The sequence below is a fragment of the Hippoglossus stenolepis genome, chromosome 19 (genome assembly GCF_022539355.2).
Source record: "Hippoglossus stenolepis isolate QCI-W04-F060 chromosome 19, HSTE1.2, whole genome shotgun sequence".
Lineage (NCBI taxonomy): Eukaryota > Metazoa > Chordata > Actinopteri > Pleuronectiformes > Pleuronectidae > Hippoglossus > Hippoglossus stenolepis.
In genome coordinates this window covers 11,841,395-11,858,312 of record NC_061501.1, presented here as the reverse complement: position 1 = coordinate 11,858,312, position 16,918 = coordinate 11,841,395, and the positions used below count along the sequence as shown (strand labels likewise).

The 16,918-nt window shown below is 43.9% G+C and overlaps 1 protein-coding gene across 2 annotated transcripts in view; it reads left to right on the top strand.

Moving 5' to 3' along the window:
- The window catches only part of prex2 (phosphatidylinositol-3,4,5-trisphosphate-dependent Rac exchange factor 2), an 88,733-nt gene that overhangs the window by 13,192 nt on the left and 58,623 nt on the right, over positions 1-16,918 (top strand). The window contains exons 2-10 of one of the 2 annotated variants that reach the window (XM_035142435.2): positions 4,021-4,092; positions 5,120-5,242; positions 6,996-7,100; positions 9,468-9,569; positions 10,446-10,607; positions 13,474-13,607; positions 14,372-14,475; positions 15,937-16,086; positions 16,630-16,771. In XM_035142435.2, coding sequence (XP_034998326.1) covers positions 4,021-4,092; positions 5,120-5,242; positions 6,996-7,100; positions 9,468-9,569; positions 10,446-10,607; positions 13,474-13,607; positions 14,372-14,475; positions 15,937-16,086; positions 16,630-16,771 — 1,094 coding nt within the window. Of the gene's footprint in view, positions 1-4,020; positions 4,093-5,119; positions 5,243-6,995; positions 7,101-9,467; positions 9,570-10,445; positions 10,608-12,891; positions 13,023-13,473; positions 13,608-14,371; positions 14,476-15,936; positions 16,087-16,629; positions 16,772-16,918 lie in introns of those variants that run through there. The other variant, XM_035142436.2, reaches the window with a different exon arrangement.

Below are 16,918 nucleotides of genomic sequence, written 5' to 3'. Positions count from 1 at the left end.
TAACAGATAATGTGACATGGCTTTAAAATGCAGTGAGGTCTGCTTGTGAATCAGTGGCGACTGGTGCCCAGAAAGCACATCCACATGCCCGGGGAACAAAATGTGTCCCTCTGGAATTCCGTTGGTCGTTACAGGGTATTAGGACGGAGGCAGCAGCCCTGGTGAAAGCTGGGGTAATTGTTTGAAATTGACTCTAAACAAAAGCAGATCAAAATGCAGTATATGGCTGGACTGCAATGGTCAATGTCTACGGCTTTTCTCCCTTTTATCTCTTTGCTTCTCTTCTGCTCTCTGCTCGTTCTCATCATCTTACAAAATCACTGAGGTAAAGACGTAGACTCTGCTTTGATTTCGACTTATTCGCATGCAAAAAGATCACTCAGATCGACAGTTAGAAGTGAGAGAATATCTGTCTTATTTGAGCTGTTTTTTCCACTTGTGAACGCTGGACAATGTCTGCAGAATCAAGTCTGAGCCTTGTCCTGAGTCGGCCTTTTCACACATGCTGCACGCAACCGGAGATTGTCCATGTGAGACGTGTTGGAAATGTTCAGTTTGGTTGAGGAGAGGGGCAGCGCCTCAGTAGAGCGTGCAGGAGACATGATAGAAATGAAATCAACAAGCTCCCTCGTTCAGGGTGAATTTTCTGGACAATGACCTGCTTCTACAGGTTTCAAACACAGTTAAAATTTCCATTACAATATTCAAACATCAGACGTGACAGGGGTTTTGTACGAGGGACCTGACACACGAAGGCCGGCTTCAGCCAAAAATCCGTCTGAAGTCTGTTGCTGAATCTAAAACATGAAATGCTTTTAGTGTGAAACTGCTGTAAAGAATCATGCTTTGGATGCAGTTTATTTGAATTTTCTATTTATGATTCTTATAGTGTTTTCAGACATGAACTCTAGATAACATACAAAAATTGGGGTCCGGACCCTGACCCTTCTTGAGTTTGCCTTCATATAAGAAGAACAGCGCAGGAGATTGTTCACGTCAGATGAGGAGAACGTCCGGCACATTCAGGCGAGGGGTGTCGCCTGGGTAGCGCTTGCAGGAGGCAGGACATGACATATAATTCTGTTCGGGGAGGCCACGGTCATATAGAAGGTTTGTGCAACTTCTCTCCCGGCAACTTGTTTGAGAATTTTGGCCTCTGCCTTTATGGCTGTCGAATTTCATTGTCTTTCCAAGTTGACATCTTTGTTGGCGTTTGCCTTTGTTCTACATGTAGATGAATCTATACTAAATTTAGATACACTGCTTTCAGGTAAACGAGCTGTGCGACAGACTCTGTCCGAACCTGGAAATGGTCTTATAGTCACAGTCACCCATGATACTGTTACTGTGTCCGTGAATCCATTCAGACAGTCAGTCAGTAAACGTCCCATTCACTGTCTGTGGAGCTGTTCCAGGATTAGTCTCTTAACAACATCAACAAGGCAGACTTGGCCGCTTCTACGGAAGAGACATGTCGTCTCCACAATGCAAATCTGACCCGTCCACAATTCTAGGGATAACGCCAGAGCCAAACTGCCTCAGTAGAAGTTTTCAGACTTTTTGTGTGGCTGAGTCTGTTCTCTGTGTGGTATATACTTACCTCAAAACTACATGAAAGAATGGTTTAAATTTTACAGCCTCACTTCTGTGTGACAAAACACAAACACTGTCTTATCTTTTGGGTGATAACACAATCTAATATCTCTATCCAATCAGACTCAGAGTCCCTGCACTTCATTTCACTGTGTGGTTTCTCTAATGCTACTTATTCCTGATAAGCATCTGCAGCGTGGCTGCTTATATTTTTGCAGCAGAGCCCCCTAAGCTGCAGAGATTCTGGATAATTAGCGCCTTCAAGATTTAACGATAATTTCCTGTTGGATTAACTCTTTATTATTAAAACTGAAGTGATAGACTCCCTGATGAGCCCATGTTGGATGTCACACATCCATGAAAGGAAGCAGGAGTTTTGATGCAAATTAGCGCTACTTCTGCTCAGCTCTGGTCCTTTACAGTAAGCGCTGTCAGGCCTTTGTGAGGGCCTGTCGAAGTCTGCTCCGTGTTTGTACATATTAGAATTGCTAATCAGATGCTAATGCTCGTGAGTGGCGGAGTTGCGAGGCAAGGCAGCTACAGAATGGTAATCAGCGCGGAGTTGGCCTACAACAAAGAGGCTGATTATTTAAGCCCCGCTTTTTTCCCCCCCTCCAACCGCAAACCCAGATTCAGGCATTCACTTCCACACTTCCTTTTGAAGTGCTGCTTGACGTCAATACAATTTGATTAAGATGATTTCAGTAATTTCTTTCACGTCATGTTGTTTTGCTTAGAATGTTAACAGAGCATTGGCTGCGTAATTTGCTGGAAATTGAGAATTAACCACTGATTTAGCCCCACTACCTTTCCATCTGTTCACAGTTAATCAAATAAAACGTTCCGAGTCACAACCACTCACTTAGTTTTTTTCTCTCGTGTCAAAGGATAATTCTTAGCTTGTCTGCTCATTAAAGAAAGCTGTTTACAGGCTTCGCGGTTGTATTATTCCAGCTCGCTCAGGTCAGGCTGCACTGGGCAACAGATGGCATTATGGCCCTCAGCGGGGCAGTAAACGATGCCCATGGTTGGGGTCAACTGCAAAGACAGATGCAACTTCTCACTGCACTAACTGTGACACTGACACTGTGACACTCAGTGTGCAGCTCCATCATGTAGGGTCATGTGTTTCAGCAACTGCTGTTTTGCTAGTTTGCTGCACCGTGAAATGAGTCTTTGTGCCGCTGTAGTGTTTTTCTGTGACAGAATCTGTTGTGCTGCACCGCTGTCTCTTTGCCTATTATGTTGTCTGTCATGTTGCACTGGTTTTGTGAGAGGATCCGTGCGATTGGCGACAGACCACAGAATCGACGACGGGCCAATCAAGTCAGAAATTGAAATTTAACAGCCCCGCTGCCTTGTCTGAAAACCACCACTTTCTTTCATTTAGATAATTTACCTTCATTCTCATGCATTTTCAAGCGTTTCCTTGTTTTATTATAATAAAATCTAAGTGCACACTTTATTTTACCTGGTTAAATAAGATGAGCTGTGTGACATGCAAAATGAAAACAAATGCCATTAAGGCGACATAACACAAGTGTGTTTTTGTTACGCCGAGGACATTTTCTTTCTGCTGTTTAACTGTAGATTTGACAGCAATATGAACAATGGGGACTGTGCTGTTGTTTAATGTCAAGTTTGTCGACGTTACACTTCTGAGCTTTGGAATTTAATTATCCATGTTCTTTATATTTTATGAAAGATTTGATTTTCAAGCCTTGCTTTGGATTTCATCAGACGTTCCCCCGAAGTGCATCACACACATCCATCAAAATCAAAGTTTGATGCTGCCACTTTGTTTTCCCCCGAGCTTCTTACTGAAGACGGATCCCTGTCTGCCAAATCGTATCCACGCTTTGCATTCGCATAAACATAAAGATTCTTGTCTGGTACCTGTTGATGGATGCCTTCTTTAAAAGCTCTCCCCTCAGGCAGACTTCAGAAAATAACTAATCCCTCCTTAGTCACATTTTACGAATGCATTTGAGGCGCATCCTCTTAATTTGCTCAGAAAGTGCCCCGAAGCCTTAAATGAGTTGTCGAGGGCTTGTGCAGTGAAGCAGCCTGGGAATCAGCATCGTCAGGGGCTGAGGAAAGTAAGAGCACTTCCCATCCATCTCAATTTGCACGCTGCTGGCCTATCCAACTCGTCTCCAGCCACTTAACATCCCCTTTGAAATACCAGGCGCTGCAATTATTCTGTTTTATTTCTTCATCCAGTGAACAGATTGTGTTTCAGATAGGTATCAGGTGTCCATTGTGATGGTTGCTAATTTGCTGTGGCAGCAGCTGCACGCAAATCCTCAAAGGCAGTGTTCTGTTTTGCCTGTCGAAGGTACAAGCGATTGGTGGCTCAAGCGTAATTCGATCCTGGGGCCGGTTCAGAGTTGTTAACTGTTGCTTTCCTTCTCTCCCCTCCTTCAGGTGTTTCTACATCGTCTCAACCAGTACGCGGCCACCAAAATCGACAAGAACATCACAGAGGAGACGGTTAAGGTGAGGTTCAATCTGTGAGGTGTGGGACTGCATATTTAAGATATGGAAAAACATGAAATGCATTTGACTTTTCCCCTGCACAAACCATTATTTTCGTATAGTAACCTGATCCACGTAAAGGCCGGAAATTGCAATGGGAGCTAATTAAAGTGTGTCCCATGTGAGCACCCATTGGGGTTCGCTTTCACCCTAAAATAGTGAAGTTCTGAATGGAGAAAGGAGTAGTGGGCGATGCAGGAAGCAGCTGTAAATATAATCTATTTATAAAGGATTCTGGCTGGAGGATAATAAAGGATGCTCTCTCACAGTGGGAGGGAGTTTGCTTATTCTGGAAGGTAAACACGCATTCAGTGGATATTTACTGCATCTCCCGTGTTTTGGAAGATGTCTATTCGTGCTATGTTGTGTTTGGGAACATGCTGTACAGAGAGGCTTTGAGATAACTGGGGTCATTGAGCAGCAACAGGCTAAAACAGCTAAATGACATTCAGGCCTCCAGGGTGGAAATGCATTGATCCCGTTTTACCAGATTTGATTTGCTGTTCTTTGTATCACTTAGGATTATTTTTGGCCTCACAAACCCATAAAAGACTGCTGTTTTTCATGCTTGGATTTTATTTCACTAGCTTCCATGCAGTGTCAGCACATTGTTTTTCCCCCTCTTTAATACCCACCACATAAGTGGCATGAAAGGGGACAGAAGTCAACACCACATGAAGGCAAAGTCACCATCGAACAGATCCTAAAAATGTGTTCCTATTTTTAGCGTCTCTGTTAAATTCTCCAATAATGTCGGAAATCCAAAATATCAAAGACATCACAGGCCGACAGGCCCATTACAAAGAAACCTCACTCTTTATTCCGAGCGCCACTGACCACAATAAAGCAGCAAAAGCCATAGAATTGATTCGGGCAATCTAGGGAACTGCAATGGAGGAAAAAAAGTGTTTACAAATATACAAAAACCCCTACTGTATATACTTAGTTGTGATCGTGGAAGTCTTGATGTGTATTTTCTCTCTTCTAGGTTTTATTCTCCAACATCGAGGAGATTCTGGCCGTTCACAAAGACTTCTTGTCCATGGTTGAGGAGCTGCTGCAGCCGGACCCTCATGCTCATCATGAAATCGGACGCTGCTTCTTACACTTTGTAAGGGACGCATGCTTCTGTGCAAACGCCTTCACTTAATGTTTCCATGTCTTGCAAGCTGACAGTCACCCCCCCCTTCTTTTTATTATCATGTCACCAATGATGCCTGCTCTCTTAAGCTGCTTTCAGACATGCACTAAACTCCGGATATGCTCTTAAAATGTTCCTGTATGTGAGAACGCAAATGCCTGGACATTGTCAGGAGTTTTTCCTCCAAGAACCCCTGGTAAAAACTCTAGAGAATGTCTGAGTGAGCCCCCGTGAGAATACAGCAGGATAATGTCTATAGAATTCTCAGCGAGCAAGTGGGCGTCAACTTGGACATACACGTCATGTCCTGCCTCCTGCATGCTCTACCCTGGCGCCAAACCTCGCCTGAACGCTCCGGAGATTTTTCCTGTTGTTGTGAATGTGTCTGACTAGAACAATCTCCCGAGTTCACGTCTGAAAACAGGAGCCTGTAATCTAAGGACATTCCCTCCTTCTTAACTGTCAGAGCTCAAATCCTGATACGCCTTTGTGTGCTCCTGAAAATGATAAGATACACCACATGTTATCAATTGATCTCTCTGGATTACCCAAGATGAGGCAGAGCACATGTGTGATATGCTTCATAGGGCTCTGATATACTGTTCTCTCCTGCTATATAACACATTTCTTTGATCCGGAGCCCGGGGGCACACTGGCATATAATAGGTTTCAAAGTCTAATAAATCTTACTATTTTCCTGGTCGGCTTTTGGTGGCTTCTCTTCTCAGGCTGCTGCTGATACAGGTGAATGAAAGCTGATTGAACAGCACAGACAGCACAGTGAGGCTTTTGATGAGATGACCTCGTTGAGAAAATGGATCATAATTTAGAGCATAACTAAAAACCCATGACTTATGACCATTATTCAGTCATGAGCGATCATGTGAATCCATAGAGATAAGACTTTTTTTTCTTTCCTCTTTCTCTCTCTGCTTTCTTTCTGTTTTTCTGCAGCTTTTTTCTTAAAGTTTCCTTTCTTTGTGTTGATGTACTTCAAATGTTCCAAGAAAGCATTACACAATCCAGCTTTACTACAGAAACACAAATTGGTGAAAACTAAGCCAACTGGACTGTGGTGCGCTCCGACTTAAGACTCCACTCCGACTTAAGACTCCACTCCTCCCTGTTGGACAACAGAAAAACCGAACTCCCACCGACAAAGAAATGTTCTTCATAAATCGATTTCCTAGAAAACGTGATTCAAGAAGAAAATAATACTGTACAGTCAGTCATATTGTGTTTTTATACGTACTCCCGCTTGTTGTTATGGTCATTATATCTCTCCACCTCGCCAGCTTCGTCTTCTGAGGCAGAGCTCGGCGGCTGAAGACCGTAGTGACTTTGAAGTGAGTGATTTAGAAGCCGTGTGGCCGGCTCCTGCGGCTGCCTCTTAAAGACAAAGGAAGATGGATGTCATGAAAAATGCTTTGGCGGAAAGTTGTTGGTCATATGGCTGCAAGGCAAATGACAGGATACAATGGAAGCCCCCCCATACCACACATACATTATTTATTTCATGATGGAGACTAGAGTATGGAGAAGAATATATACTGGCTGTGAATCCTATAATTCTTATATATTGCCTTGTCCAAGGTAATTCATTCCTCTCTTTTTCCTTTTTTTTTCTTCTTGACTTTGTCACCCTCTTTCTCCTGCTTTCCATCTGTAAAAATAATACGAGAATGATCATTTTCTGTCTGTCTTTCTCTCTGTCTCTTTACAGAAGAGCCGTTTCCAGATTTACGACGAATACTGCGGGAACCACGAGAAGGCGCAGAGACTGCTGCTGGAGCTCAATAAGATCAGGAGTGTCCGCACATGTTTACTGGTGAGGGGGGACTGTAAATGTCCACATAATGTACAAGTTCAGTTGCTTATATTCTGTGATGGGGTAGATACAGTCTCAAAAAAGTTCAGTATTTAAATCCACGTTCAAATAATAGTTTAAAGATATAGAGCAAGTACACATTTTGTTTAGTTTATTTGTTACAATGGTGATTTTGAAATGCCGTTGGTTAATTATATCTAGGCTCAGATTACAGGAATTTTGGGCCCATTGAACCCTGAGAATCGGAGCAGAAATCTGGTCTGGAGATGTTCGATGTTCAATCTTTAACCTTCCAAACAGCCCCCAGAACCATCAGGGCCCCTGATAATTATCAATCATATTTCATATTCAGGTGCTAACATGCTAAATTTAGGTGTTTGCCAATATTCTGTGCTATTTGCTGTCATTAGCCATCTAGCACCCCCAGAGACAAGCCACAAACTGGGCTAAAGAACCCTCAATCAACTAAGAGTCAAACCTTGTCTTGCTAATATGCTAACGTTAGCTAACTAGCATTCCTAGAGACGATTGAGCCAAACCCTCAAATGTAGCATTAACGAAGCGTCTAACTTCAGTTTAACAAAGTGACCCAGCTGACCTACGTGGTTATGAGGTCAGCTGCTAATATCCATTCTCACCTGAAATGAAGATGAGGTGCTGAATTACACTGTAAACAACAAACCCGGGTTTAACAGCGGTCACTGGGTCAGAGGTTTAGTGGAGGTTAGCGGATATCCCCACCCTGGTCATCACAGGGCCTGGGAGGTGACCTGAGGTGTATTAGCCCATAGCTGAGTGCAGGTCGGAGAGTAACACGACACCGATACAGCCCTGATGAAAGGTTAGGTCACTGAAAGGTCGCGGCTATAAAGACCCCATTAAATCAAAGTCAATTAATTCCTCGGCCCCCTCCGTCTTCCTAAATTAAAGGCACACACCGACAGTAAATCAGACATGGAGATTGTGTGGCCACTCTTCTCTGATCGCGTGTATAGTATGTGGACATGAGTGTGTTTCATTTCTCACTTCATTAAATGCAGTCTAAAGGTCACGTGCTTCACCACAGAACCGGTCAATCAATACAAGTCTGTGGTCGTACTCTTGTTTTCCTGGGTTTGTAACTCTGCTGTAGATCTCAATTTCAAAGCGCTCTGTTTTTATGGAAGTCCTAAAACATGAGGGGTGACAGGGTGCGGTGATGCCAGTGTGTGATGCCCCCAGGCAAAGGAGTGAGAAGGACTAGAATTACAAACTGTCAAAGACAACAATGAAAAGTGAAATAAAAAAAGATTGAACAGAGGACAAGTGAGGAGCTGTGACTAAAAAGAAAAATGTTGAGAGTGTTCTTGACCTCCCCTAGTGCACACACACACACACAGTTTAGAGAGCCAGCAGTGGGGATGTGGTCATCTTTTGTTCTCGCAACATGATGCTCCCCCGTGGCAGTGAAAGTGTCTCCGAGTGTCGGGACAGGAAGAGGGAGTCCGCCCACACATCAGGCAGAGTCACATCAGCTGTCAGACACGCTGGAACATAGAGTCCACGGCTTTACACTGTCCAGCTGCCGTGTGTGGCTCACAGTGTGTTTGTATGTCTGAGGGAAAGAGGCGGTGTGTTTTCACGAGAGGAATTCTCTAGCCCAGTTTCAATCACTCATGATACCACTTAAGCTGGGCTCAGGCTCCAGGCGTTTTAAAGACCAAATCGGGTTGCATAGCAAACATAAGGAAAATCGCAGATATTAATTTAAAACACTCAGATTTACCAGATTAGAAAAATAATGGCGTTTCACACACTACGGGATATTAATTTAGATTACTGCTGTAGAGGCAGTGACGCACCATCTCACGATTTTCATGTGATCTCATGAAGCAGATCGAAACTAATTGGAGAGTTGGCGTGGAGCGACAACTCCCTCCAATGTTAATAAACAAAAGCAGAAGACTAAACAAGTGGGGGAGAAAATGATCCGAAAGACGCAGTGTGCGCTGGTTGTCTATTCTTCTACTGTCACTTATAATTTGACAACAGTAGCACGCTAGCTGACGATCGCCTCAGAATGTTTAACGTTGGTTGGCAGCACCCTCAGCTGCTCCAGTCTCTCTGTAGCTCTCATTGGCTTTTGTGGTTCCATCCCGATTTTTAAATCCTGAATATGAAATATGTTAACTATCAGGCGCCCTGATGGTTCTGTGGGCTGTTTTGAAGGTAAAAGATTGGCTCTATAACCCATCAAACCACCAAATAATCTAGGACGAACATCGATTTAGTTTTTTGTCTAAGAGTGTCGGTTTTCTTTACAATTAGCATGGACGCCTCACAGCCTCTAGCATCAGTCTTGTTAAACCTCCTCTCCTCTCCTTGCAGAACTGCATGTTGCTCGGAGGCAGAAAAAACACAGAGGTGCCACTGGAGGGTTACCTGGTAGCTCCTATTCAGAGGATCTGCAAGTACCCATTGCTTCTCAGAGTGAGTATGGCCCATGCAACACAGAGTTACCACTCCCTTGTGCCACCTCTGTAGTTCACCTTCTACCCCCTTTTTTCATCCACCACCGCCTAGTCATTAGTCAGGGCTGTCCCTTCCCATTCACATCAACCTCTCCCTCGCTAATGAAACACTAGTCTCATATTCTGACACTTCCCTGTTTCAGTTCCCCGGCACAACCACATCATAGAAATAACACAAGACCTCTCATCACCTCCTCTGCCCAGCTGCGCATTCAGACGTTTTGACTGGGCCCATTCATACCTGCACTCGCCGTTTTTTTTTCCGTTTCGCAATTTCCATTTCCTGACGTGAAACGTGAGCGAAATGAGACGCGCTTTCAAAGGCTCGTTCGAGTCATTGATCCGAAGCCGTCCTGTGTCATTCATCTTGTTATGATCTATTAATTCACCCAAGTGTTCTCCAAACAGCCAAGAGTGCAGGAACAGAGATGTAATAATAATAAGGGGGTAATCTGATGCGCTGCCATTTGAAGTCTTGCAGCTGTCGGGGCATCCTTCTCTCCACACGATGACAAAGATTACCATCAGTGGCTGAAGATATATCCAGAACAGCATAAATCAGCCCTCTAGTAACTGACATGCTGAAACTCTGTTTAGACTAGAGATGCAGAGATTTCCATTGCTTTTTTTTTCCCACTGCGGCTGGCTGTAGCAGACGTTTTACTCACTCCACTCAGGAACTGGTAATAGAATGTGGAGTGGACACAAAACCAAATTAACTTTTCTTTCATGCTTTTCATGCTGTGAAAATTACAATTAGAGAGAGATTTGCCACATATTTGAGTTCACGCAGGGTCATTTCTGTCTGCACATATGTGGTTTTTTACATACGCAGGAGCTGCTGAAGAGGACTCCCAAGAAGCACAACGACTACGCCCTGGTGCAGGAGTCTCTGCATGTGATGAAGGCCGTGTGCTCCAGCATAAACGAGGCCAAGAGACAGATGGAGAAGCTGGAGATTTTGGAGGAATGGCAGTCACACATCGAGGGTTGGGAGGTGAGCCTCGACAAAACTGCACACAGTGCCTTATTGTTTAATTCTCTCCCAATACGTTTGCCTCAAGTAGCTGTATTGACTTCTTGTCCTATTGTCAGGTCTCTCTGTTCCCTTTAACTCAAACAGCTGTGCTTTCCCTTGCCAAAGCTCCAAGTCATGACTTATTTAAAGCCACTTAGCCCTATGCCAGCCATTCTAGAAGAATTCCAAGTGGCGTGACTTTTGTAGCCTTTTAAGCCTTCACGTTCGCTGCGGGAACAATGACTTGTATTCACAATGACCAAATTCTTTCCGCCTGGATGAGCCTGCAGTTGAAGCAGTTATGCTTTGAGGTGACTGATCCAATCATCGTCAGGTAGGCCGCACTCCTCAGCCTTGGGAAGTTGCCTTATAAATTAGTTTTCTTCCCGCATTCTAGGACGTCTTTAATAAGGGGTCAGTAGGCCCAGTGCTGGATGGGAAGAGAAAACAGTGGTGGTAATTTTGAAGAAGGATGAGATGCTTGTGTAATTGACCCGGCTTGAGGGCCCAAAGGCTTCCTGGACACATGCAGACAAAGAGATACTGCCTTTGTTGATACAGCTTCTGACTAAGGTGTAAGAAGTAACAGATTGTTTTTACTGAGGCTTTCGATCCAGATATGAGTAAGACAAGATTCAGCGGAGCCTGATTTGACTTCGTCACATGTGTCCGAGTAGTTTTTTCTGAATGTGTTGCTTTTGGATCACTGTCAACATTACAATGTTGTTATAGTATTACCAGAACATTTATCTAGCTTTCAGTACGTTCTTTTTATCTTTCAGAGTAAAATATACTGTAGAAACATAAATATTTAGCCAATGTTTATGAAAAAGGACATCTTGAAAGCATTAATATACTATAGACAGAAAGAAAACAGACAGATAATTAGGAATTTATGTAAAGTCAGGGTTTCACATATCAAATACAAGTGGTAATCTCATTATTTCTGCCTATTAGTTTAAAAAAATAAACACTGCAGCGTTTTCATACATACACACATGCATACAAACACACACATTCTAAGAATAAGGTGATTAGGCTGAGGCTTAGTGTTGGGTGGGGTGACACATCTTGTACTCGACATGATCCTGGCTGCAGCCACTCTGCGGTTTCTCCTCATTACTTTTATTAATTGTACACATTAGCTCATTCTGGAGCAGGACCCTGTAACTGCTGCACGCCAGACTCTGCAGCCCTACATGAGATGGAGCTGAGAAGGAGAGAAGAGAAAGTAAATGGGGGGAAAAAGGCGAGTGAGCTGGGTGACGGTTGCATCTTGCATTTCTGTGTGGGTGTTTTTTTGAGGAACGACTGCAGGATGAGGAGGATTGTGAGAACTGCTGTTTTTTCCATTCCCGCTCCTCCGCCCGGGCTGATTGCTTGTTAGTGCTGACCTGGTCCACAGCTGGCCGCCCGCAGGGCCTCCTGGCAGGTTCACCTCGCGTGGGAGAGACAGGGCGATGGCCCGTCGTGGTCACCATGGCGATGGCTGCCAGCATTTGTCAGGGCGGTGATTGCCAGTTTAGGCTAGTGTTGGAAGTGTCTGTGTTTTGTCACTGCACACCGAAGAAGTTAGTTTTAGACCAGAGGTTAGTAGTTTTCAGTTGTGGTTCACTTCACACTCGTGAAGTTTACTTGTCTTGTTCGAGTTAAATTAGTTCTCTTCACATCTACTTAATGTTGTCGAGATTTGAACTTTTAACTGAACTTTTCCTTAACAAATGACATTTCCTGTTTAATCATTTCCAATTTTTCATCCTCTACGTAGTTGTAATTTCTGCCTATAAAAATAGAGGGTTGAAATTTAGAGATGACTGAGGGTTTAAAGTGTTGCTTAAGTTTAAAAATGAATACACCCTGTGTGGAGCTTTGGCTTGGACCAAGGTTGATGTGAAGAGTGATAGAAAAATGCTGCAGAAAGACAGAAACATTTAATAAAGATGCATAGAAAGAAGTAAAAGTTTGTCTTAAACACGTATGAAGCACAAAGGGAAAGAATTGGTTATTCTGTTGAGGAAATGCAACGACATAGTCTGGACCCGTGTGGACCTGGTGTGCACACATCACTGGCTGCAAATTAGTTTAACATCTGGCCATGGGCTGGGGAGTTAAAAGGCCCCTGAAACAGCAGGAGAAAAAAAAAAAGAGTGGAGGAAGGAATGAAAGAGATAGAGGAATTGACCGGGGAATCAAGAGGAGGGGAAATAGGGAGGAGAAGGAGAATAAAAAGGGTGAGGAGGGAATGAGGGAAAAAGTGGGGATAGGTTCTGGCTCGCTGATGTATCCAGCAGGAGGAAATGCTTAGCACATTTTCCGGTTCTGTGCGCATGGGAGATATTTTTAGCTCAGAAGGGCTCGATCGGACGGGGCACATAAATTCCCAGAACAGGCAAGGTGAGGGAAACGACAACACACTTAATCACATGCAGCAGGAACCCCCAACCAATATGGTGACCAGGCGCGACAATGCAACGCATGGGCTTGACTGCACGGGATGTTATTCTATAGAAGCTATTAACAACTGCGCATTCTAAAGTCCCGCGGCAATCTGCTCCGAGGAAGCAGGGAGTGTTTTCACAGACCCCTGAGAGGTAACAGGAAAGGCCGGGCTTTGTAATCCCTTCTCCTGTTCAGACACTGTATCTGAAATGTGAACGGAGTAGAAGTAATTTGTAGAAACTTTCTGCAGCGTAGACAATTTATATTACGGTGAAAAAAAATTCCAGTGAGGTTATTTTATAGTTAGAATGACATCTTTTCTGCATTTCCTTTAAATCCTGTCAATTTATATCCAAGCTGCTGTTTTTTTTCTGTTTGACCTTTTTGTCTCTATGTCCATTTCCAGGGCTCCAATATCACAGATACGTGTACGGAGATGCTCATGCATGGCGTCCTGTTGAAGATCTCAGCTGGAAACATACAAGAGAGGATTTTCTTCCTGTTTGACAAGCTTCTGGTTTACTGCAAGAAGAAAAACAGGTGTCTGCGCTCTCTTGTTCTCATTGCTCCACCGACAAAATCCACAAAGCAGAAGATTAATGCAAAGTCTAATTGCTGTGTGTACTTTCTTAAGCGACAGAATAAAAATGTGTTTTTCTTTCTTGCAATTTTTTTATTTCCCTCTGCCTCTGTACGCCTACAGAGCATGGCTTTCGTAAATTATTCACTGCACCAGTTTTATCCTGGGGAAAAGGGAGCAATGCACTGTGGGAAGCATTTTAGTTTTTTGTGTGTAAAAGAGTTAAAATTCCTAAAACAATTTACTTGACTTGTATTTTGACTTTAATTTGGTCCATGTCCCATCCACTAACATGGAGGAGCTGGGGTTTATGACCTATAGTGCAGGCATCCACTAGGTGGCGCTTGAGATGCTTTATCTTCACTTTTGTTGTAATGTCGTCCTCCATTTATTTATTGTAGCTTTTTTACCTACCACCGACCAACGTGCCACCTGCTTTGATATGATTTCACTGTACGTGCTGTGAAGCGTGGAGTGTCTGCACGTCATTCACACAAACTAGAAAAAGAAAGAAAGCCAGAAAAATGTGTAGCCGTGACCTTAAATTCAATAACCTCCGCACTTAATTTGATTTGTACTTATGGACAAACATCATATGATAGAAATTAGTCTCTTGGAAAACCCTGAATGAACTTTGAGTGAGACAAATTACACAGGAAGTGTAATAACATGACATCATTAAATCATGTTGGCTAATTCATGCGGTTGTTTATCTTTGTTTAAGGCGTTTAAAAAACAGCAAGGCAGCCACGGAGGGTCCTCGCTACCTCTTCAGAGGGAGAATCAACACGGAGGTGATGGAGGTGGAAAATGTGGACGACGGCACGGGTGAGTGTTTCTGTAGAAAGAGCCAACATTTATTTTGGACAAATAAATGTTTGATTTTCTTTCTCCCTGTCTTCGTTCACCCGCTCTCACATCCTCATGTTTTATTTCAGCGCTCCTGGCAGCGGGAGTTTAAAAATATGCCATAATTACCCACACAGGAAAGTTGACAACACAGTCCTTGGCCTGAGCTGGTGCACGTTTTTTTTAACTCGGATCGCCAATTGAAAAATGAGATTTACCTATAAACATTTTTTAGACATCTATAGTTACATATCCTTGGGTTTGCGCTGCTGCTGGTACTTGGTGAACTCGAGCGCTTGTGTCTCTTGGCCTCAACTAGCCACTGATTATCATTTATATTTGTAGAAGCCGTCATTTCCTCTGCTGCAGGCCTAGTTGGGCAGTAATATTGGGTGTTTTTCGGTGAGAGATGGAAGCGTTTGAGGAGGGAGAGGGTGGATAAACACGCGAGGCAGGCAGCGGTGCAGTAACTCGTGGGTGTTCTGCTCCACAGGCGGCCGATCTCGATCTGAAATGCAGGGCGACAGGGGTATTTTAGCTGAGATTCCTGTGCAGTGAAAGCGCCACAACTTTTTTTCCCAAGCACACACTTGCTGCCTGAGGTCGACAAACGCCCTCGAGGCACGCCATAGTAAGGACGCCGCACTGTTGATGATTTTAGAAGTGATGTTAATTGATGATTGTAATGGCATGCTTTTTGTTACACCCTCAGAGGGAGAAAATCGGAGGTCGGCAGGGGAAGCCTTTGAAATGTTCCCTAAGAGGTGGAAATAATGATTGAGATTAAACTAACGGTCAAGGACTCACTTCCATTTGCTAGAGCTCTTGACATCAATGTCTACATACAGTATGAGCGTAGGCCCGGCAGGCGGTAAATCACAGGCAGCGGTCGGCTTTGCAGGAGTACTCTGAAGGAAATAATGAAATAATGCTGATGAATGGTTCCTCTCGTGCAGGCGTGTCCCCCTTGTTTATCTCATTAAAGGAGAAGAGTGATTAATCGATAAACCACTCAATAATGAGGGTATGAGGGCCTGGCACAACATCTGGGGAAAATGAGTCCGCAGCAGAGTGTTTGCACAAAGATATAGAGTGTGATATTCTCAGTTGTTATGATGCATGTTTTTGTCTATTTCCTGCTCTTTGTGTTGGTTCTCTGTGAATCAAATCATTGGATCATCATATGTGCCCCATGTTATTGCTGCGTTTAATGCGGTAACCTTTGTTTTACTGCGAGCCCGACTTCCCAACAACTCTGTTTACAGTGTCAGGATCAGCAGCGACCACTGAGTGATGGCCCTCCCTTTCAAAACGACTCTTAAACTTAAATGAGTGAAAAAAGTTGATTTGCTGTCGTTCCACCCCCCCCGAGGGAGCTTTATAAAAACTAGTGTAAGTCAAACGCTTGTCTGTGTGCTCTTCTCCTCCTCTGCCTCACAGCTGACTACCACAGCAGCGGGAACATAGTGAACAACGGCTGGAAGATCCACAACACGGCCAAGAACAAGTGGTTCGTCTGCATGGCCAAGACCCCAGAGGAGAAGCAGGAGTGGCTGGAGGCCATCATGAAGGAGAGGGAGCGGAGGAAAAGTAAGGAGACGTTTCGGTGTATCAGTATCAGGGGGGTGGGGGAGGCTGTTCACCTTTTCAGTCAGGCAAAAAAATCCCCTTTTTCTTTTTTTCATTTGAACTTTTGTTAAAACTGACAATATATGCTGTGTTTGAGAAGATCACTGCCAAGCAATTTAAACTGAATATTTAAAAAAGGAATGAATCCCAGGCCTGATTGGTATGTGGAAGAGGTTTTAGGGCATTAGAACAGAAGTGCAGGTTGTCTTTTTTTGTCTCAGGAAAACACAGAGTGAAGACAACAGGTTTTCAGTTTTCTCTACTGGGAGATTGTGTACATGATAAACTCTTCACAATGTCACTCATTAACCTGACTAGCCTGCCTCAGACCATTGGAAGACAGACACTGAAAGGCACTGCTAATTATCTTGTGGAATAAGCAGACATTAACCTTCTTCATTTAGTAATTGATGTCACATCTAGTCTAGCTGAGTGCAAGATTATGAATGTCATGATACTGACAGGCTTTTTGCACCCTCCCTCCCTCCCTGCTCTGCTGCGTAGGTCTGAGGCTCGGCATGGAGCAGGATACGTGGGTGATGGTGTCAGAGAAGGGGGAGAAGCTCTACCACCTCATGACCAAGGGCCACCTCATTAAGGATCGGAAGCGCAAGCTCACCACCTTCCCCAAGTGCTTCCTCGGAAGGTATGGCTCCTGTCGCTGATCTCAACACTGTGGTGTGTCCGGTGAGGAAGCGGCAAAGTGTTCAGTCCTTGCGGTTTCCTCTGTATCACAACACTGTAAGATACAGTGTGAAAATGTGAGGGGGTGAGGTGAGTGGATGACTGAGCC